Source organism: Lipophrys pholis, assembly GCF_963383615.2.
Source record: "Lipophrys pholis genome assembly, chromosome: 1".
Classification (NCBI taxonomy): domain Eukaryota; kingdom Metazoa; phylum Chordata; class Actinopteri; order Blenniiformes; family Blenniidae; genus Lipophrys; species Lipophrys pholis.
In genome coordinates, this window is record NC_137635.1 from 16,745,193 (window position 1) to 16,769,126 (window position 23,934).

Genomic DNA, 23,934 nt, shown 5'->3' on the forward strand with positions numbered 1-23,934 from the left:
ACTGAACCCCAGAATAGACATACATTACAGACATGTTTGCCTCGGGGGGGGGGGGGGGGGGGGGGGCACTCGTATGGGAAAGTTTGTGTTGCTGTATTGCGACTGTCTGCACTGTATGTGTGGGGAAAATAATAGAGGCAGGATAAGAACTTATGATTACAACAGCCATTATTATAGACACATTCAGTGGGATAATTGACGTATAGGGAAATTGAACAATGACTCATTATGAAAGGGTTTTCCCTCAAGAACAAGCAGATAGTCCCTGTATACTCAAAGACACTGACTAAAGCGCTGCTGACTCAGAAAACATGCAATACGGCATTTTAAATGAATGTTATAAGACAAGGACAGACAATCGATTCTGACTGGATAATTAGGTTTTGGGCTTTTACAAAACCGTAATCTAGCATTTAATCCACTTTAATAAAATGAATCCATATTACAATCAATTAAGCTATAGCTTAACATATGTTAAGTATAGAGTGTCAAGGAGCTTTAAAGCAGCTTTTGTTGAATGACTTAAAAGCAGCATAATCACATGATATGCGGATTGGAAATGAGGCTGAAACAAGAAGTCATCTTTTTTTTCACAAGCTGAAAGTCCCAGTTCCTCACTAGCATGTTAAGCTTAAAGGAACAGTTTCATCTTTTCGGAAATGCACTGATTTGCCTTTTTCTGCCAAGAGCTGAGAAATGGTACAATCCACTTTCATTTAAGCTGAACACTGTATGAAGCAGCCAGCAAGAGACAGTCACTGTAATGAGAAAGCTAAGCATTGAATAAGTCACCCAGCAGCTTGGCTTCATGAATTGCTCGACTTCTTACACTGCAACAACACTTTTCTATATCCTGGAAATCTATTCCGAGTTGTTTTTTCTGACATATTTAGTGGGGGATACTAAAAATCACTCATACAATAACTCTTTGCATCCCCTACGGACACTTTCTAGAATGTAAAGCAGACTTTGAGAAATTGCCCATATGTTTGATTTTGAAGAATTCTGCTTAAGTATGTTCATAAGAGTGTTTCTGTCTGCCAATGCCTGGTTTCACTGTGATGTTTTAGTCGATCAAATGTTGGATAAGGGGTCTGCAGCTTCTCTTACAGGAAGTTAAAGGAGGATACTTGAAGAGAAAAAGAAAAAAGGAACCACTGGTTTCTAGTTTGCTCATTCATTAAAGCCCATCTTCTTGAAACTGACAAGCTTCCAGAAGTCGCCAAAGACAATACTGAACCTGCTGAAAAACAGCACCAAATGGTTGTAATTTGACACCAGCTTTAGGTTGAGGATTAACTGGATCCTCGATGGGAAAAAAGTGAATCAGGAAAGTTCCTTTACAACCATCTATTGATCTGGCATTTCCGTAGATAACGAAAAGAGAAACGATCACAAAAGGTGTTCAAGTGTATTCTCAGGCCGTCGGTCAGGTTACGTCACTAAAGCGGGCCTCGTAGCACCATTGAAAGAACTTTTGTTTTCCTAGACAGGTCAGAGATTGACCCTACACTACACTGAGGTACATAAACGCAGAGGACTTTGGCATTGCCCCGTGTTAACAGGAATATAATCAGTAGTACTGTCTAGTACATTTTGAATGGGAAATATATGATTAAATCTGTAATTGCTACACTGACATCCATAATATTAGCTGTAGCTGTGTGTGTGTTTGTGTGTATTGGGTTGGGTCAACATGTCATTAGGCTTAAGCCAAAGTATCATGTTCAGTCTCGAGAAGAAGAGGTTGGATGTCCAAGTTGCCTCCTCCAGTTGGACTCCATTTTCCCTTCATAGAAAACAATATATAAAGGGCCCAATTAGAGGTGCATTGTGGCGGTTTGAGCTCCTGAATTATGCAAATATCCGTGTATGGCCGCTGTGATCATTGGCTTCCTAACGCCCACAAACTGCGAACATGATCCCGGCTGATCTCGAAGCATCAGAGGCCTCTCTGTGGAACTTCTCTCACAGAGAATTCCCCACGAAGCTGATACACAAAACCAGACATACCCGAGTGGCCTCCAGACATTCAAGGAGTAACACGAACATTACATTTCCCCCCCCCCCTTGCTGAAAGTGTTGTCTTTGATGGCTTTTTCAGCTATCCTTTCAGCTAAACTGATGTTTCTCGTGTGGATTGCTCCATAAATCTCTCTCAATCTCCTTCAAATTTTTCATTCATTCTCCAGCAGAAGACGTGGGACGAGCGAAGAGTGCGCCAAAGAGGCGGAGAGCAAAGTAATGAGGGTGTGATGGATGGAAATACTCCAAGACGTGGCTGGAAACAAAAGCCGTATATCTGCGGTGCAGGCGCGGGAGGAGAAGAGGAGCAGTTTACTTTAAGAGGTTTTTCTCTCTGCACGGATCAAAGAAGGGGGACTTTGGTTTGGTTCAAAGTGAAAGAAATCTCCAATCTTTCACCTCGGCACCCTAAAGCAAGCCAGTCAACAAGTCAATATAAACAGCTGCAGGGCTCCTGCATAACGGCTTCAATTTCTGCAAAAGCCTCCTAAGACCTGCTGTATCAGGAGTGCTGACTCAGCAAGGCTCCGTATTCACACACTGTGCACGTTTCATTAATCCGACCCCGCAGTCTTGCACCATCGATTCTGCTTTGGGGAAATTTGTGAGCGAAATTGTTCAGGCAAATTTACTCGCGGGTAATGCCGCTCTGCTGTCAAATGGTAATATGAAACAAAGAGTTGACAAGCCACCCATATAGAGGAACAGAACAGGTACACGTGTTAGTTTAGCTGAGGTAGAAGATGGACTGAGGAACACAAAATAACTAATATTTGATAGCTAAAGATAGTGAAGAGCTTTATGTGCTGGAGATGGGCCTCTGTATGTCATCCGTTTGGAAATACAGCCACAAAACATTCACCCAATAAAAAAAATAAAAACAAATCAGATTCATGGTTTGTTCATTGCTTCATTTTAGTCTTTTTTTGATGGGAAAAACATTAATGACCAAAATCACTAAATTGACCCAGCAAACCGTTGGAGTTGCTGGATACCACCGATCTACTTTTGGAGCCGATACTGCAGATATCGATGTGACACTTTGTACAAAAGCCTTATGAGGCAGTGTAACCCAAAGCTTAAATAGTGGAGGACATGAATTATAGCTGTTTGGAAGACTCCCCAGACAAAACTTTACATCACAATTACTACACTGTTCCCGATCTCGGTTCCAATTATGACTGTGCAGCCGCCATCTGTGCAAATCTCCGTCTCTGACGTGATGATCTCGATGATCCCATGAAGTATGAAATAATTCATAAAGCCGGTTTAGCGTGGAAGAATAAATAATTAACCCAGCCAACAGGAAGTAGGGCCTGGTGACAAGGAGGTCACAGCAAAGGTCACACACATACTGACAACTCACACACTCACTCACTCACATGCGTACTTTCTCTCTTTATAGTAGAAATAACTGAAACCCACAGTGCACCTTAACTTTACTCGGTTTATTGATTTAAGCGCCTTACCTTGTTCCTGCCGTTGTAGTCCTGCACTGTCAAACAAAGCTGAACCTGACTTCAGGTGTGTGTGGTGGAACATACCATGTGTTAACTGACCAGGGGTTCTCACTCACTCTGTATTGAACTGAAGTGAGTATTTGTTGCACATGAATGGGAATATGTGAAGAAATTTGACGGGTTATTTTTTATTTTTTTTCAACCCCTAATTCCTAAAACGTCAGAAAGAGATTCTGAAGATGGTACGGTCCAGAGAGGAAGGGCTAATCATATGAATCTCTCTGGGTGTGAGTTAGACTGAGGGTGGCAAACCAGAGAAGCACAACCATTGAAGGACTGAAGCTTTGTGATGTATTAGTGTTTTTTTTGTTTTGTTTTGTTTTATTACTTTGGACATCCAACTGCTTTGAGTTTTTGCCGTCTATTCTTCACTTTAAAATAACACAAACTAACCAATCGACATGACTGTTGATCAGTAAGTACCACGCTCTGCAAGGTCAATATGTTTTTCTCAAAAATGGCTGGTGGAGCCTCATAAATACACTGTTGACGAAGTTAAAAAGTCTGATAAAAAGCGCATATTTAAGCCAAGAGGCGACAATACAATTTGTAGCGGACCGCGTTCAGGTCAGTACATTGTTGAGCGATCGATCAAACTTGTTCTCAAAGCAATTTTCAGGCTTTCAAAACACTTTGCAGGATATTGACAGAGTGATAGACGGACAAAACCGGGAGGGACAAGGGAACCGTAAACAAGAATGAAAAACCAAAACCATTTAGGCATCCATCGGAGGGCTGGAGTCGATCATAGCCGAGTATCGGCTGACGGCAGGTCGCCGGTCTATTTCGGAGAAATAAACAGCCGCACACCAAGTGCAAGTTAAGAGGAAATGAACGCACAGAAAACCCAAAAGTCACCAACCTCAGACCCAGAGCGGGAAAAAGGGATGCATAATATTAGTTAATCATGCATTGAGTATTGCGGTAACTTTGTGACAACACTTAAGTAGACTGTTAACGTCTACACCACGATTTTTTATTTTTTTTAATCAAGTGGGAAAAAGGTTTGTGTGCCTCATTGGTTTTTGGTCATTTTCATTGATTTAGATGCTTCTGACTTTTTCTACAATTTGCCTATTGCAGATGTAGATTTCCTTTTTATGACACATTTACAATATATTGTGCAGCCTGGCAGGGAATATACTGTACCTCCACTAAGACTCACGGCCACAATCAAGTGGGAAGATAAAGACCAACAGAATGAAATTGGTTTTAAATAAAAAAAATAAAAAAACATAAAATTTTAAGCCTTTCTTTAAATTTTGCAACATTTCAACACTCCGATCTTAAATATGCTCGAACATCACAGTGAAGCCGAACACTGACCAACACGCTAAAGCAAGAGCCTTCAAAATACACTTTCTCAGGTCTGGTCCAGATTCAACAAAGTCTCTTATGGTGTTGTTTTTTATATGTGAACATAATTTTGACAATATCTGGCATTCCCACATTTTTAAAGAAGGCCCTGAGGATCATTATGAGAATCGCTCGTCTTAAGAATAGTCTCTTTACTTCTATAAACTAAGAAATCCTGACATTGACTAGCATCGATTTTCAATGATGCTTTATTCAAGTTTTGCGGTGTCTTTGTTTTCAATGCTGTAAATGGATTAATCATTGATTAAGCTTAATTTCAATGTGTCAGATACAGGCCTTTTTATCAGGACTGTATATGTTATATTCTTGATTAAAAAATTTTTTTGTTATAGCGTAAGGTAGTACTTTTACTCTGAAACTCTTCCGCAAAGAGGATGTGCAGCTTCTAAAGGACAAGTACATTTAGCTACACGAGGAGGTATCAAGTGAGAGCTGCTCTTTTTCCAGACACATGGCCACACAAAGACGAGTAAAAGCAAAAGAAACAGCCAGAGCGCCGCTGCCAGCCACAGGCACACGGTTTTATTTATGAATTTAATTTGTGTTTGTCTTAAAGAGGCAGTTGGCGGTCCGCCTCCAGGACGCGGAGGGGAGTTAGGACCCAGAGGACGACGACGGGGGGGGGGGGTAGCGCCGTTTTAAATTGGAAGCAGACCTTCTTCCCCCCGCCGACGCCAGCCTTTCCCTCCTCACCGCGGCGTCGCTCCCTCGTCCCCCGAAAGACACAAAGGTAGAAGAGGGAGACGGACGAGTCTGGAACTGGTTTCCAAGCCACATCTTGTAGGAAATCCTGAACAGAGCGAGTTAACGAGCGACACGGAAAACCGCCGAGGCTCCCCTCCCCGCGCGCATCAGAAAGTACAAAACGCGCCCTCGGATAGGCCCGCGGAGCCACACACACACACACACACACACACACACACACACACACACACACACACACACACACACACACACACACAAGTAAAGAAAAACGCGGACGCACATATGGCTGCAGCTACACAAAACGTGGCTCCGGATAAACATACCTGCACTGGCTCACATTGCGCTCAAACGAGACACACGGCGCTCGTTCGCCTCCCTTCGCAACACACACACTTCTCAAGGGATCAGACAGGGTTTCCCTCCTCGCACACATCTGTTAACTGTATATATGGCACGCTGGCACACATTCATGCAACACCACAGCGAGACCTCCCTGCGTGCTGGTACGATATCAGGCCACAACGAGGCTGTGTGTGCCTGTGCTAATAGAAAGGCTAATAAAGAGCAGATTTCACACAACAGTGTTCACCATGGTTACAAATCTTCGCACAAAGGGAAGGAAAGACACTAAAAAATAAAAAACTTTTCTATTTCCTCCCCCTTACATTGGTATGCACCCTCGGGTGTAGGGCACAGCCATTTTTTTTTTCTCCCAGCCAAGATATTGTCACATTTATGAAAGTGTGGGAGAAGCCAAGAAACTAATATGTGTGATGGAGGAAGGAAGAAGGTTGAAGTGTTTGCCTGAAGGCGTCATTTGTATACACGTGGGATGTGATCGCTGTTGATCTTTTTCTTTTTTTCTTTGGGGGGGGGGGGGGGGGGGGGGTCCCGATTGTGTCACTGCTGGTATGTGAACGTTTCGGCTGGCCGAGCTAATATTAGAATCACAATTCAATCAAAACTGAAATCCTAATCCAACTGTACATAGGAAACTACTATAAAAGTTCTTCAACATAACTCAGCAATATAAAATACAAGTTTAGGAACATTATTCTTAATTGTAAACAGCTTCGCACCCATTTCTCTTCTTGCATTACATGAAAAAGAAGACGCTCTTGTAAGGAGCGTGGGCCTCTTCTTTGTCCAGGTATAAAACACATCTTTAAAATCTACTTTTAATAACGCTTTCAACCCAGCATTTTTGTTGAGTTTTTTTTAGTCTTTCTATATGGATTTTAGTTGTATTCTATACTTTTATGTCCCATGTTTAAAATCATACTCTTCATGGACAGCACCGTTGTTGTGTGAAAACACTTTATAAGATGAAAACGGTCGGGTATATAGTGGTAACTTACCGGAAGCACCCACAAACGTACGTCTTATTTTGTTTTGACGCCGCGCTTCTCTAATGAACCGCGGCTGTCTCGGCTAATGCCTTCATGTGTGTGATTCTGTCATCAGGCACTAATGTGCTGATCTGTGACATTTCCTCCCGGTCGATCTAACACGTTACACCTGTTCCACTAGTCTCGAGGTCTGTGAGCTCCGGCCTCGTGGGACTTGATCCCATTCCCTCCTCAGATGATCCCGACGCAGGTGTGTATTGCTTAAAAGTACTCCGCGCTTGCACAAACCGCTGCGATCTGATTCTGGAGCAGCCATCACACAGTCGCCCCTGGGACATTAAGCTCTAATGGCTGCGAAACTGTAAATGTCACAGTGATTTGGGCCAAGCGCCGAGGGGAGAGAGCCTGCCAGTGTGTGTGTGTGTGTGTGTGTGTGTGTGTGTGTGTGTGTGTGTGTGTGTGTGCGAGTGAGCGAGTGAGCGTATATGTGTGAGTACGTGAGTCTATTGTCATGTCAGCACCAATGTCTGCGCAAAACAGATCGCAGGAAAAGGGCAGTGAAGTGAAACGGAGTAATTACAGCATGACAAGAGTACGTCACAGACCACACACACGCACACACACACACACACACACGGCTATACATTACCTAATTAAGTCTGGTACAAATGTCGCAAAATTTAACAATTACATTGCATTCGTGTGTTCACTCGAGCGCCGCACGTGAGTCTGCAGGCCACTCGTGGCTTTAAGCCCCTTTTAATACAACCAGTCCTTTTCACGAGACTCAACGACACGTTTCCAGTTCAGATCACAGCTGCTGCCAGCAGTCGATGTTTCGCAGCTGCAGCTCGTCAGTTATCGAAGCTTTTATCAGAAGTGATGTATATGAACGAGTTCACGCAATTCAGCTCACTTGTCGAGTCGATATAAAACATCCTCTTAAAGCATTTCATAACACATGTCAACATAGGTCAAAAGTCATGTAATCTAGAAAGCCGTATAAACTTCTTCATTTTCAGACATATGCAATACATGGCACGTCACAAATGATCAAAATATACCTTACATCCTAATATATGCCACAACATAAGCTATTTTGCAATATATGGAACATCAAAAGTCCTTACTCAAAAATTCACATCAAATTCAGTTATATGCATAAAATGTTCCATATCGCTATATGTCGTATCACAACATATTCCAAAAAGACCCAAAGGAAAATCTCAAGTTATCGGTCAAATTAAGAATTTGACAAATGGTAAATCATGTAATCACACAATCGCAATATAGCTTATATATGCCACGATATACAGCAATTACTGTCATATCCGAACATGTACCAATATAGCAATATATACCATATCAGGACAAATGTCACAATAATTCAATAAATTTTATATCCCAATGTGTCATGTCACCAGAAAAGCCATAGCAACGTAAGTTTACCAGATAAGCCAAATTGCAATGACATATCGCAATATATGTCATTTCCCAATATAGGCTATCTTGCATTATAAGTCATAACAATAAATCACAGCTCATGTTATGCTCCAATATTCACCACAATCTGCTAAAGTCACTTCATCCAACATAGAAGCTGGAGTCTGTCCAAGCTGTCGGCAAAAGACGAGATACACCAGCGTCGGTCCCGTGCATGCAAATGATTATTTAACCAGTTGAACTCAATAATGTACGAGGTACATGGATACACAGGATTCTTTAGAGAAGGCTTTGCGTTAAGGGGGACGAGGAAAGCACTTGCGTGGTGTGTGCTCATGAAAGGTTTTTCAATTTGCACGACACAGAAAATTACATATACTGTGAAGCTCATATAAGTTGTGTACAGAATACTGTGGCCGGTAACAAGGTTCGCACCATCTCATTCAAAAAGATGCTCTTTTTCTTTTTGCCTCTTTCTTCCACAGGATGTGACCAAGACATTTTCTGGAGGGGTTTTTCAATTTCAGAAGCAGAGCAGTCTTTAGAATTTGGTCCATTTCCCAAGGCTTTTATACTTTTCATTTCTGCCACCAGGTAAGAAATAATTAAGGCTGTCAATCAATTCAATTTTTTTTTTTTTTTAAATTAAAGCCCGGTCACTTTTCGTCGAAAACGATGAAGTTGCAACTTTTCTGAAACGCTGCTGCGCATGCGACCAACAGATGTCGTAAACACTTCCAGCCCACAATCTCCTGGGACTTGGTGGTCCGCGTGCTCGCCATTATTAATGTTGTGGTGGCCCAACATGCCAAACGACAGCGTTTTCAGCATTTCGACCATTTTCGGTTTCAAAACGTTGCCATTTTCTGAAATGGCAAAACAATGCATTTTCACTTGCGAAAATGGGACCATAGAGTCCCGAACAACAGCTGTAAGGCCAGCCAGAAGTGTGAACACAGGATAACTACCAGGAACCAGTTTAATGAAGAAATTAGAGTAACTTTAAACCAATCGGAAACTATCTGACAAACAAGCTACACTTTGGCCAATGATGTAAACCAGTTACAAACCATTCCGAAAACCAGACATTAAACATTTCCAGCTTTATTCTATTAGTGTTTAACTGTAACCTATTGATAAGCACATGTCAGGATAATGTTCTCTTGTACTGAATTTGTGTGGATTCTTTTTTATAGCTTGTGTCATTCAATACACTTGACATGTTTATTATCAGTAAAAGATAATTATCCCTGCGCTCTAGTTTCTTGATTGCTTTGGCAGCAGTAATGCTATTATTATATTTTTTTTTTTGCTTTTAGTGGTATTAAAAAGGTTTTAAAAGTCATTAAATATGCACTATAAATACCTGCAATTCCCCGGTTAATCCCAACTGTGCAGCAAGGCCTCGGGCAGGATGTGGAGTCAGAACACTAATTGAGTAAATCACTATCGTGCAATCTGCTGTTGTGCAATACTGTACATTTACTTTACTATGAATGTGGAGCTGTAGATTAAAAAAAAAAAAAAAAAAAAGAGGCTATGGATCTGGGCGAGCCATGAAGACGTTGGAGGCAGGATCTGCCTTGGCTGTGAGGCCGGCGGACATATCATGACTCTTACATAAGCTCCTCCGAACCCAGAGGTATTTTTATCCCTCGTTTGTTATCTATAATAAGACATCTCTTTCTCTTTTTTTTTTCTTTCTTCCTCCCCCACCACCACCCCTCGCTCCTCACCCAGACTCCGCGGGAAAATCCTGATTAGTGTCCTGATGGCTTGACAGAGAGCGATGGCAGTAGAGATACAGGGAACGGTGGAGGGGGGGAAAAAATGGAAAGAAAGAAACCGGAGACGAGAAAGATGTGAGTTATGGACAGGAGTGAGCGGCGGGCTGGTTCAGCATGTTTACCCCCCCCCCCCCCCCCCCCCCCCCCCCCCCCCCCGCTTCAATGAGAAACTGTGTGCGAGAGTGACCTTTGTTTGTCCGGAGATAAGGCCGGCGGCCAGGTCTGGACTGCATCAGTGCCACCTGAGCTGGTGTTCAGTAACAAGGCCTAAAAAGGCCACCTCCTATCAGAGGGTAGCATCCTTTCTGCTGTGCTGCTCGCCACCTTATCCCTTATCTATCTACATGAGGTGGGGAAAAGAATACCGCAGGACAAGAGGGGGGGTCGGGGGGTTGGAGGTTATCGCAGAAACTACCGGAGTCGATGTTAGAACCGTGCTAATGTGTACGGGCCGTCGCAGAAACGTACAGGTGAAAGAAAAAAGAGAAGGCCAGTGGTGTACGGGGCATACAGCATAAACCCACGTCTTTTTCAGCCACCATTGTGTACCCCCACTTCCAAATCCCCCATGATGCACCACTCAGAAGCATAAACCCAGATTGCCTTTTTTTTTCCCCCCCGTAGGACAATGAAGGCATGACCCACCCTACTCTGTCTCTAATTGGCTAACACTCGCTGCATTCACTGATTTGATTGGTTAATGTCTATGTTTACCATGCAGCATGAGGGCTGATGAGCCAATCAGAGGCAGAGTAGGGCGGGTCATGACGAGGCAAAAGCTGCTAAACCGATAAATTGTAAGTAAAATTATGTGACAATGAGCAAATACTATGGACGGATTTTCTAAAGGAATGTGTTTCTGGGCTGCTTTAAAAGGCAAAACTCAAGAATATAATCCCGCTACGCCACCGGTTGAGGCTCTGATGTGGGTCAGGAGGTAGCGAGAATACGCTAGCGCTTCTTGGCGATAAGCGTTGAGCTGGCCCACTCTTGTCCTCGTCCTTCTCATGGACCCCGGCCTCCTCCTCTCGGTTGCCACTGCATGCAGCCAAGCTCCAGCCTTCTTCAATAACCTAATGAGAAAAAGCTGGTAGGAAAATCCTGGACGGAGTCCTACGTAAACTTAGAGCCATCTCACGGAACAGTCCAGTGGAGTGGAAGTTTCGGAAAAAAATAAATAAAAAAGCTTGGAAAAGAGAAATGTGAGAAATTTAGACAGAGCTTTGCTTTGTTCTCGTAGATGCTGCAGATAAAATGTGTTTATATTATGTACAATATCTGAAGACGTATATAAATACATCCACAACGCTAACCCATTAGAAAACAATGAAAAAAAAAAAAAAAAGGATTTCTACTTGAAGTAGCTTCATCCAAACAAGCGATCATCCGAAAAAGCCAACGAGACAGCCAAACTGCGAAGAGTTTAACTAGCTACCAACCCAACTAGGTAAGTCACCAATAAACTAACAAGTCAGACTTTCACATGTTCAAATACACAAACGGCAAACACACAGCAATCTAACCGCTCAACCAGCTAAACACCCTACAAACCGTACACCCAAACAGGCGAGCAGTCAACTGGACCATTTATTTAACCAAACCACCACGCCTCATGATTTGCAGCAGATGACAGTGACAAGGGGGTTGTTTTGTTTTCTTCCTTTTTCCGCGGTAATTAACCGCTGGGATTAATCCGCGCTAATTGCTCTGCCGGTGCAAATAATTGATTTCAAAAAAACGGTGACAAATTTGCCGTCTGCATACAAACGCGCATGTGTTGCAGACCTCAGACAATACGAGCGCGGCAGCGCTGCAGCTTCGGGCGAACGCGGAGATTACGAGCGGGCGAGACACAAACACACAGTCAGCGGAGGGATTTTTACAGAGCCGCAGACGAGCTCTTGAAGTCAGCACATCTGTAAAAGTCTAAGCTCCATGGCTCGCTCTGGATTTCACTGCCTCTTGTCACCAAAGTCCTCCACTGCTCCTCTTTGCCAGCCTGTGGTTTTCACATTAATACGTTAAATAGACCGTCGGAATCGCAGGGAGAGCACGACATGCACCAAGAAGACTGGAGAAAGTGACACTACGGGGGGGGGGGGGGGGGGGGGGGGGGGGGGGGGTAAGCAAAAGTCTGCAAGTTAATGCACAATCACACACACATAGTGAGAGTGTTTCCTGCTGCTGTCTGGCACTCCACTGTGGACTTTATGGTTTGTACCCCTGAGTCATTGTGGTTGGAGTCCCACCGGGTGCGTATCAGGTTAGCCGGGCTTCTGCCGCCAACAAAACTCACAGCTGTCAGGCTCCGGCCCTCAAACACAGGAGGAGAGAAACCGGGTTAGGGCGGGTAACCGGAGAGGCCCTGATGTGTCCACCAGAGAAACCACAGCTCGAGTTCACGGCGTTCCACCGACTCCAGAACGCTCACATCCTTTTATCCAACGTCCAGACCTGCTCCCCTACAAGACCCTCCGATCATAATACTACTTTATTTACAGGCGAACGTTTTCTACGGGATTTCTGCATGCCATACTCCACAAATCAGCCTTTGCATTGTAACACACATCCGACTATAAGCAGTACGGTGAGTCTTAGCAGCAGGAACCGATTACCATCAATATATTTGAAACACGGTTACACCTAAGGACCTGTAGCAGTAATATTGGCCATTTTAAAAGTATATGTTAACATTTTGCCAATAATTCAATAAGGTGTTACAAAAAAAAAAAGAAAATCTTTTAAAAATGCTTCTCAATTAGAGCTGCAGGATGTTATAAACGTGCGGAATGTGATGACGTTGAGCTAACTTCCTACTTTGAGATAACTTTAATCATATTTAAGTGCGTCGCTTTTTTTTTTTTTTTCCTTGATTCCCATTTGCAGTTTCGACCAAGTTTGTTGAGTTTGTCCGTCATTTTTCTTTTGATTGTTTCGCTTTTGTGCTTCTCATTTCGGCCATTTTAGGTGCGAACAGCTCGCTAAAGCTGCAGAAACAAGCAGAACTGCGAACACAGCTGGTTTGTGGCGAAAACGTCCAACTGTTACACAATAGTAAGACGTCAGCAGTTCTTAATTGTAAAATTTCATGAATGCAACATAAGTTTTGTGGCGACACTCAAATTTATTAGGTGGGAAGTCGGCAGTAATGGCCGTTTCCGTCATAAAGGCTGCAGAACTCTGCGATAGACCAAACTGGGGGATTGCTATTGTGTGAAATAAACCCATTCGGTCAGGTGCATTGTGGGCATGCTTCATCCAGTTGCACAAAGCTAAATGTTCTTTCTCTAGCTCCGTTTGCGTTGAAGGCGAGACTTAAAATCATTCAAACGAATGGCATTTTCCTGAACCATATTTAACACTAAAAGGGAAAATCCATGAGGCAGGGAACGGCAGCGACTTCTCTCCTGGAAATGATTTGAGAGCCTCAAAGGAGGGCTTTTTGTCGGAAACAAACCCGGCCAGGAGCCAGGTGCGCGGGCCCAACCTGTAATGATCTAATATGTTGAAACTGTGGCGCCGCGGCAATCAGCGGTACGGTGGAAGAACGAGTAGCAGAAGAAAGGTTTTCTTTGTGTTCGACAGCTTAAACAAAACTCCTATGAGCAGGGGCCTCATACCGAGCCGTCGGCTTGCCCCTCGCTGCAGTCTGCAGAGCTCTACCTCGGCCTCTCTGCCGTCGCCTTCTGATTGTCACTTCTGTTATGCATCAATAATTGGCACTTTCAGCAGGCTGAATCATTGAATTTCGCACACATACTGTATAGTGTGTCAGGAGCTTGTCACCGCCAGTAAACCGATCTATCACTGTTTTCAGTGAATCGGTGTTTGAGCGGAGGAAAACGTTAAGCTCCCAGCAACCTCGCCGCCGGTGGACGCGCGTTAAGCGCCGCATGCAGCAGATGTTATTCGGGGGATTGAATCACACGGAAAGAGTACAGAGATACAGACGAGCAAAAAAAACTTCCCCGCAATTATTCTGGTAAATATTGCAACTGGTGCTTGGACGGCGATGCGATGAGCGCTCACTCATTTCCTTCTGTCGGTGCCAAGAGCAAAGGCTCTGTGACTAACGGCACTGAATCTTTCCAGCTAGCATTAAGTTCTGAATGCAACAAAGGTTTTTTCAGGCACAATAACAAAACCCCTACACCCACACGCACACGCCTACATGAATACCAGCAGAATGTTTTTGTCCGCGGTTGTGTTCTCATTAGAGTTCTTTGGTTTGCAGTTATGTAACTTTTCGCTCTGCCGCTTAGTTTCTTTGCTGAAAAGAGAAAATGCTGTGCTCGAGCGCAATCGAGCAAATTCCGACCTCACGGGAAAGCTGTCGCAGACGACACAGGTGTCGCAGACGGCATTATTTAGGGGACCAGCCTTTAAGCGGCATGACCGCGCAGTAAGCACGTCATAATGAAAATAACACTGCATGCAGTAGCTTTTAATCACAATTCCATCGGATCTAAATGCACTTTGCTCCACGTAGTACTCAGCTACTGCACGTGCGCACCCCGGCCACAGTAAACAGTTCTTCGGCACACGCGCGATTAGATGGTCCCTGGATTCGGGTGTTGTTTGTAGCGTATTGTTCTCCGTGTGCGTGTGTTTGGTTTCTTTACAAAAAACAACCAACAGCGCAAACCTGTGGCCTGGCATGCTCACTACATCCTCAGCTTTTTCCCCACTTGAAACGTTGGGATGTCAATGTTTTGTTTTTCTTTGTTTTTTTAAGTTTGAGTCCAAATTCGAACCATTTTGGAGTATATAAGAAAACAATAATTAACAATTATGTGGGAAAAAAACATGAGAAATTGCAGCATTAAATTAAAAGTTATGACTGCAGGGGTTCAGTCGGGGGCCGCAACGTGGTTTCACGGAGGGACCATCCTCCCACACTTTGCAAACTGTGAGTATACAAAAACTGTCAGGTCGGCTCTTGACCCTCTGTGGGTTTTTTTTTGTTTAATCTCAAATTCATCCTGATTGGCTCACAATCTGCTTCCAATCTGGGGACGCGCCAACATCGCCGGTCGGACTCGCCCGTTTTGTCGATTATCCCAACACGTCAAAACGTGCTCGTAAACATTCAGCATGTGCTCAATTCCACAGTTAATTTTTCATGCGATTGTGTGCCGGGACGTACGCACTAATACACACCCGAGCGCACGCAGGCGGATCCCTCGAGGCGAGCACTTTGCATGCAAAATGCATGCGAGTCGCATCGCATGCTCGGCGAGTCATATGAATCGCAGGCTAAAGACCGTCCGCACGCCCACGCACAAAACGTGCCTGGCACGGCGCAGTAAGGGAATTCTTCATCAAATCCTTCGGCGCATGAGCAAGACTTCCTGGAAGCCCACCGACAAAGTTCACAATCTCACACGTCTGTGTCACTCACATGTTAAAGAAATAACGGAAAAGACGGGTGATTATTATTTTTTTTTATTTAAATAAGTTTGATTCAAATACTTTGTCACTGACAAGTCAACATTATCAATATTGTAACGTTCCACAATATTTCAACCTAATTTTAACAGTATTCTCCATATTTCATTGTTTCTTAAAATTGTTTTGACTTTATTCCTCATATTGTGACTTCACTAAGCTGTTTCTGGTCTTTTTTTTTTGTTTGTTTCCGTCACGTTTTTTTTTCTCATTGTGCTCTCATTTTTCTTTGCAAAGGGAAGTCCTGCACCTCGATAGATTCAGGTCGTGTAACAACATTTCTAAGTTATAAATCATTCGACAAAATGAATTTTTTTCATTTTAGTAGAATTTAAATAAAGATGTACTTTCAAGTAGAATTACTACAAGGCGTAAAATTAGTACTTCAACAATATTCTCAACACTTTGACTTCATTCTTCAGATCTCACCTCTGTTTTTGTCATTTTAACTTCCCTGTCAAGATTTGGACTTTTCGTGTAAATGTTTCAACTGTTTTCTCTAAAAAAAAAGGCTTCATTCTCAAACGTTGCCTTCCCAAAATGTCAAAAACAGACTCGATGGTCTGGACATTTTATCTTTACTAACCCACATTTCTCATTATCTCATCTTTGATGTTGAAAGCACTCCATTCTTGACCGTTTTCATTCTTGACATTTGGACGTTTCACTGTGTTCTTGGCACTTCACCGTAGCAATGATACGACGTCTTAGTGTCCAACTGCAAGATCTTGGAAATGTCGGAAAGATCTCCAATATATCAGGAGAGGAGGAGGGTGTGTGTGTGTGTGTGTGTGTGTGTGTATGGTTTTTTTTTTTGGGGGGGGGGGGGGGATTTCGGGAGGAGGAAACAAGCTTTTGGCACTTACATGCTACTTTTAAACCTTTTAAAAATGCTCAGCTCTCCAATCGAGCCTCATTAGCTATCTCATCTATACCTCCTGATTTAGGAGGCTGCACTGTGCCGACGTGAAACTCTCGGCTCATGGGGGAAGGCGAGAGGAGGAAAGGAGAAAGAAGGCTGCTTGGTTTTGTGAAACTACGGACATTTTCATCCATAAAACTCTGCACCACAACAAAGAAAAGGTTCAATTTAAAGGTTATTACGGCGCTATTTTACATGCATGGCCCACTCGAGATGAAATTGGGGATGTTTCTGGGCCGTTAACTAAATTGTGTTCGACTCCCCTCCTTGGTCAGATATCCTCTCTTCCTGATCTGTTCCTGTGTAATCAGCAGCTTAAATCAAGGAGAGCCAGCATTGGACGTGATCCCAAAACAATCCCCCCGTCCTCCTCCCGCCTTCGTCTTGGCACGACATCCGGCTCCCCACAAGAGAGGAGACACCTACGGGAGTCCTGGGGAAGCGTGTGTGCGAGTCCCTCTTACACAACCCCGTGTGTGCAAAACACACAAGCTCTCACTTTCTATCACTTCTGCACAGATTCTGCAGGAGTCACTAACAAAACAAAAAAACAAAAAAAAAACTTGCGGAGGGGATTTCACACAGGCAATGTGCTGGGCTAAACATCACTCAGAGCGTGCACCCCGGGGGTTCTTCAATTAGACTCTAAATACCTCAGCGAGGCATCCAGGGGTCCTAATTACTTCAGACTGTTGAAAACTGTCGCGGGCCGCCCCGGGCCGAGGGGCTTACCGAGGATGTGCCTGTTTAGAATGAATTCTGGCCCCGAGATCTGTCGGGCTTTCCCTTCCCTGTTCTGCCAGACAGAGTCAGACAGAGGAAGAGGTCTGATGCTGCTGCTGCTGCTGCTGCTGCTGTGGATGTGGATGTGTATTTATAGCAGGGGTGAGAGCGACTACAGCAGGATTTTCTTCTTGAACCGGAGAGCAGGGAGAGAGAGACACGGCGTGGAGAGGCGGCAGCAGCAGTGGAGGAGGCCCACGGATCAAGAGAGGAAGAGTTAAAAATACAACAAGAGAGACATCTGCTGCTCTTGGTTACATACGTAGAGAAAGGCGCACACACACACACACACACACACACACACACACACACACACACACACACACACACACACGCGCGTGCGCGCACACACACGCACACGGATCGATCTCATCAAAGTTACGCCGCATTACAAAATCACTGACCTTTTCCTAAATCGGAGCAGATACGCATTAAAGGGCAAGCAAGAAGATGGAGAATGCAATGCTGTACACACGAAACATAATCGCACATTACCCATTCAGCGCTCCGCTTTGAGGCGTGCAGGTCCGTTGTGAGATCCACGGCGAAGCAGCGATCGGGTGACAAAGTGGCGGTCACTTCGCGAAACAATCAAGTACACTCGGCAGAGCCTGAAAAGTCGTCCGATTTTCAGATCGAAAAGAAGACTCTGTTAGCTTGCGACGCATCTGCGGGAGTGGTAAGTGGCGCACGTTGTACGTCAACGGTGATGCAAATGAAGTACAGACTAACGTTACCTCCTCAAAACTGGAATCAATTCATCGGAAATTAAAGCAAAAGATGACAACTTACAAGCCCAAAAAAAAAACATCGCGCTTCAATAACAATGCTAACGTGTTACGTTGACGTGCGTTGTACATTAACGCTATACCAAATAAACTACAGACTCGCGTCAACGCCGCAGAACCAGATTCAATTTATCGTAAAACGAAGCAAAAGATGCATCAATTCAGCAAAGTCACAGAATGGGTGGACACGTACAAGCCAAAAAACATCACATTTTCAACAGCTTCACGAGTTCTACGTCGTGGCACCGCTTCCACTTGAGGGCTCTCTCGTGGTGCATAAAAGTTTCGACAAAATCTGTTTGGAAAAACGACTGCAACACGAAGCAAAATCTTCAAAACTGCCCAACAGAGCATCACAAGACTTTGTAAGCCAGGATATTCAGATGGCTATAAGACGAATGTCACACAAACTCATCAAATCCTCACAGGTTCTGACTTAAAGGCTGTCATGGATCTGAAAACTTTCATTCACTTTCAAGAAAGTGGAAGGGAATAAATAGGACGGCAGTTTAATAGGTGAACTGAAAGCTAAATTGCCAAATTTGCATTGCGATGAATTATTTTGATAAATTTCATTGCAATTTGGAACAAACATGCATGAAAGCCCATCCAAATGTCCTACGTGAGAGTAAACGACTCCATCAATGATGGCAACAACTTTAACTCAGATTTCAAAACCCAGAAGAGGCTCCAATCCGGCCGAGCCACGAGGAAAATTGTAAGAATCTCACATAAAACATTGATTTTTAAACACATTTGTGAAGCGGCGAGGACACAACACAACACTGAGACACAAGCCGAGAGATCGGTGATGCTAAGCTAGCAAACTAGCGTTAGCCTAAAACCCATTCTGTCAGGATTAGTTTGTAAAAACACCCATAATGCAACACCTCTATTATATTTCGCCGTATTTTGCGCCAGAAAAAAATCATTAAAATGGGCTTCATGTTGAGATTATAGTAATTTGCAGTACTAATTGCTTGGTTATGTGAAAATATTGACATTTTCACCATGTATAATCTATGCTACAACAAAGAAAAACTTTAAAGTTTGAGTGAAAAGGGTATTATGGCACTATTTTATGGATCTGGCACACTCGAGATGAAACTGGGCTCTACATGGCCCCTGAACTAAAATGTGTTTGACACTGTACTTTTAACTGTCGTCAAACAACTTCAAGTACTATTGAAATACCCTGAGTAATTTAAATGTATTCATATTGATATTTTCCATCTTTAATTGGTTTGAACCTCTAAGTCCAGCTGACGAAGAACAATTATTGTCACATTAGCGCTTATGTGGATTTCCCCACCAACCCAGCTTCTTACGTGCTGCAAATGTAGAGTTTGAAGATGGATATTAAACCCACTAACCAATTTCCCCGACAGACATGAGAAGCAGGCTTTGGGAACAGGGTTTTTTTTTTCCCCTCAGATATAAATGTGCTGCCTCTAATATGCGTGCCTAAGCAAAGAGGGGTCCAGGCTGAATAAATGTTTGAGAACCTCCATCTCAGACAATAGTCTCAGGAATCGTCTTTCCGCCCATAGTCACAGAGACCCCCACCACCCCCACCCCCAACCCAAAAGAAAGAAAAGTCTATTTGTGAGACCTTTAAAAGATGTGACATTTACAGACATGGAAATCAGCTGTGATCGTTGGGAGAGCGACACGGAAGATAAAGAGGAGAGGGAGGGCGAGGAAGAAAGGAAGGCAGGGTGAGGGAGTAACAAGTGTCGGCGACGTGGACGGCGTTCCTCAGTGGGCGGGAGGAGAGCGGAATGAGTCGCATGCAGAGCTGTGACAAAAGGAGGATAGAGGGCGGGAAAGCAGGACGTAAAGCAAAACGCACTCGGGCCCCGTTTACACGACGACGTTTCAAACGACAACGTTTTTGTGTTTTCGTTTCACAAAAGTTTCGCGTTTACGCGGCGATGTTTTGAAAACGATGTCTGCTCACACGGAAACGGCAGAGACACTGAAAGCGATGTAGTTGGTGCGCCAGGCCACAAGTTGGCGCTGTTGGTTGTTTTTGTAATGAAAGCACCAACTTGCACACAGAGAACAATACATTTATAAACTATATCACAATAGCGAGTACACAGACATTTTTATGTACAGAGAACTATGTTGGATTGCTATTCCAGGTGACTCTCTACTGTAAAACTACAAAGTGCCAGGAGAAAACGGACTGGGAGCCATGACACTCCGGACGCCGCCATTGTTATTGTCGTTCTACTCAAGCATGTGCAGAAGAACTATTTACTTGTCACGGTGCGCATGCGCAGTTAGCAGCATTTCAGAAAAGTTGCGTTTCCCCTCCCGTTTACACAGAGACTGAGTTGTAGAGTTTTCAAAAAAGTTCCACAGTGGGAGCAGTTTTCAAAACGCTGCATTTTCAGTTGCTCGAAACAACTTTGTCGTGTAAACGGACACTCTTTGCAGCAACATTCATTCCCTCAGGTCTTAAGGACCTGAGACACTGACGCTGAAACACAGTGAGACACAAGAGTCTCGCGCCGCTCCTTTGACTTATGACACTTATGAATCAACAACACCGGGGCAGAAGGAATGACTCGATACGGCTTCGAACAGACTCCGCCCTCTGACGCTATTAACCCCAAAAGGAAGGGGAAGCGGCGGGCGCTCGATGGGCAAGCACACCAGGTGTGTATCAATAAGCTAATTATAACACACAGCCCAGCTCAGCGTGGCCTCCGTCGTGTGAGGTCAGAGGGATTTTCATCACCGCCATGTGAAACAATCGATGGGATCAAGAAGCGGAGCATGACGTGGGAATAGCAGAGGGCAAAGGGGCAGGAATTCCGGAAATGGGCTCGGAGCAAATTTCTTAAGGGAACAAAAGTAGTGCCATAAAAACGCCGTCGTATTAATAGTACAGCCACTGGAGAATTGACAGATGGGTTGTACAGGCAGGGTCAAATATTTTTCATAAAATTAAATTGATTAAACACAGGGAAAACGGAGGCAATCACAGCAAGGTTGTAGCCACGAGGTCACCGGTTTGAATTCCTGAGCAAGGTCTTGTGCCAAATCAAGCACCCAGATCGTACAATCCACTTTGGCAGAAAGCTACGACCCAGCCGGACAAACCGCCAAACAAATCGGAGAACATTTCATAGAAGATGTACGTTTTTGAATAAATTTCTCAAAAATAGCAGAAACAACACAACACTGAGACCCGAGCTGAGATATCAGTGATAGCGTCATGAAAACTAGCAAATAAGCATTGGCCAAAGCCACGCTGTCAGGGTGAATTTGTAAAAATACCCAGAACGCAACAGCTTATTGGACATTTCACTGTATCTTGCACAAAAAGGTCTCGTCAAAATTGGCTTCACATCGAGATTGTAGTCATTTTTGGGTTTTGTGAAAATATAGGTATTTTTATCACCTATACTCTGAAAACAAAAGTGTCCGGATGTTTTTAAAAGAGGACTGCGAGTTTACTGGACACTAACTTTTGGATCTTAATAAAGGAGAAGGAGCTATTTGATGGAAAATTTGAAGTTGGACCTTCATTCATCCAACACATCAACATTAAGCAATCAAGTATCCTGATGTCGCATCTCAGTGGACAAAAGCGTCGGCTTGGCCTCTACCGTCAGGCTTTTTAATATCAGTATCAGCATCCTGAAACTGATTGAAAGTTAAATAATTCAACAAGTTTCAACTTTTAAACCTCATGACTGCAAACACTTCCCACACAGCATTCGGTTCTCACCCAAAGGGAACAAACTGCAGTCTGGTACCACCTGGAAATGTGTTTTATACACATGCAAATGTAAAAGTAAATATCTGCGCGTGGCTGTGGGCCAAACCATTAAAGCGTATTTCCTTATAATTATTTATTGTGACCCAAAGCAGTTTCATTGCATATTTCAAGTTTTATTTCATGTTCATGTTTAATTCTAAATCAATTATTGGGGTACTAATTACTCGAGGCTGGACTTCATGTCCCACATCTGTAAGACACTAAAGTTTAGGTCAATCTGGATGATGCTGTGGTCGCACACTTCAGTAATCTGATTACCACTCAGACATCATCAATATATTGTTTACGATCTTAATACTCAAGATTCCACCTAGGCACAGAGTGAAGACAATGTTTTCTCTGCTGAACTGAAACCAGAAATAGTCCTCACTGGGGTTAAGAATGTCAAGCAGAACCTCTTACCCAATTATTCCAAGATTGGAAAACCCCAGCACAACCAAGCAGGTGTTTCTTACCTGCCACAGGTGGAGACGCGCGTCATTGCGCATGAGCAGTCCCTGATCTCACAGGGGTTTCTTTCTTTTTTTTTTGCGAAGACAATCTAAAAGGATATGGATTGCAGACCATCTTGAGACACCAGCTGCGAGGCCGGGTGGTTTGTTTCAGGTAGAAGAAGACCACCGGGGCCAGGGTGGGGTAGGGCAGGCTCTCCTCGCCGCTCGCCGACGCATCCTCCCCGCCTGTGGAGATCCCGTCGGGCGCCGGCTCCAACACCGCAGCCGCCACCACTTCTCCGCGCTCCGCACCTCCAGATGATGATGATGATGTTGGTCCTCCTAATACTCCTCCACCACCACCACCACCACCACCACCTCCTCCTCCTCCACTCCCGAGCCCGGACAGGTCGTTAAGCCGGATGAAAGTCCTCGGCAGAGAGGAGCGACCCTCCGAGTCCCTGGTGTCGGGGACCCCGGAGAGATTTCCCCCATCCTCGGCCATCATTCACCTCCTGCAGCGGGCGACAGGGGCGATCATACACGCGTGATTAGACACTGTAAATCAATCTGGGAACGCGGCGGACAGAGCAGGAGCGAGCGCGCAACTGTGGGCGCAAACTCACCGGGGGAAGAGAAAAATCGTACACGAAAGCGGCTGATGCCAGATTTCTCAAAGAAAATCTACCAACTTGAAACAGTTAAATACACTTCCTGCTGCACACATGCTCACAATTACATCTAAATATTGGAAATCAAGCAACAGTGTGCACGGTGTGCCAAGTGGTGAGGAGGCGATTTTAAGGGGGAATATGCGCAAGAGAAGCCGAAGATGGCTGCATAAGAATGTATTTTTTATAATGGATTCGAATTTATTTTATAGGTTTAGAAGGGTTGCATTTAAGTTTGACTGAGAAGCAAAAATTCAAATCAAATAAAGAGAGCATTAAAAACAACGCCAAAAAAAAATCTTGCAGCGCAAAAACAGTGCAACACCCAACAAATCTGCCCAAACTTCCGCAGCATCACTCACCAAACACACGCGTTCATTTTCACACCGTCTCCCTTAAAAGAAAGAATAAGAAAAAGTGTGCAGGAAGCCTCGTCTTCTGCTCGGTTCGTTACCTGTAATGGACTCGGTAGATGTGCCCAAAGCGCGCTCAGTCATCGCATGATCAGTTTTTTTTTTAGTCGCGGCTGTAAAGTCCACACCAGCCTGGAGAATTTAAAAAAAAATTATAGATAGATAAAGGAGATAAAGGATGAAGATAATTGAGGAGCGTGGTCTTGTGTTGGGGGGGTAGGGGGGGGGGGGGGGGGGGGGGTCGGTGCGTATAGTTTCAAGGTGGTGCGCCTCCGCCGCGGCGGCTGCTGCGCGGGTCCGTCTCCGCGGGCGCGGTGCGCCCAGGCCCCCGCTCCCCGGTACCCAACAAACCTCTCCGGAGGGGCCCTCAGAAACACTTCATACCATCCAGCGTGAGAACTGAAATCGAAGAGTTTTGCGGACTTTGGTTAAAAATAGCAGCCCGGCGCGCAAACTTCTTTCTGAATCCTTTC

The 23,934-nt window shown here is 44.2% G+C and overlaps 1 protein-coding gene across 1 annotated transcript in view; it reads right to left on the bottom strand.

The window, feature by feature from the left end:
• The window catches only part of cacna1g (calcium channel, voltage-dependent, T type, alpha 1G subunit), a gene marked incomplete at its 5' end in the record, with an annotated part of 255,553 nt that extends 232,668 nt beyond the window's left edge, over positions 1 to 22,885 (bottom strand). Inside the window, one exon of the mRNA XM_080471574.1 lies at positions 22,497 to 22,885. Coding sequence (XP_080327700.1) covers positions 22,497 to 22,885 — 389 coding nt within the window. The remainder of the gene's footprint in view (positions 1 to 22,496) is intronic.
• Positions 22,886 to 23,934: the final 1,049 nt, after the last annotated feature.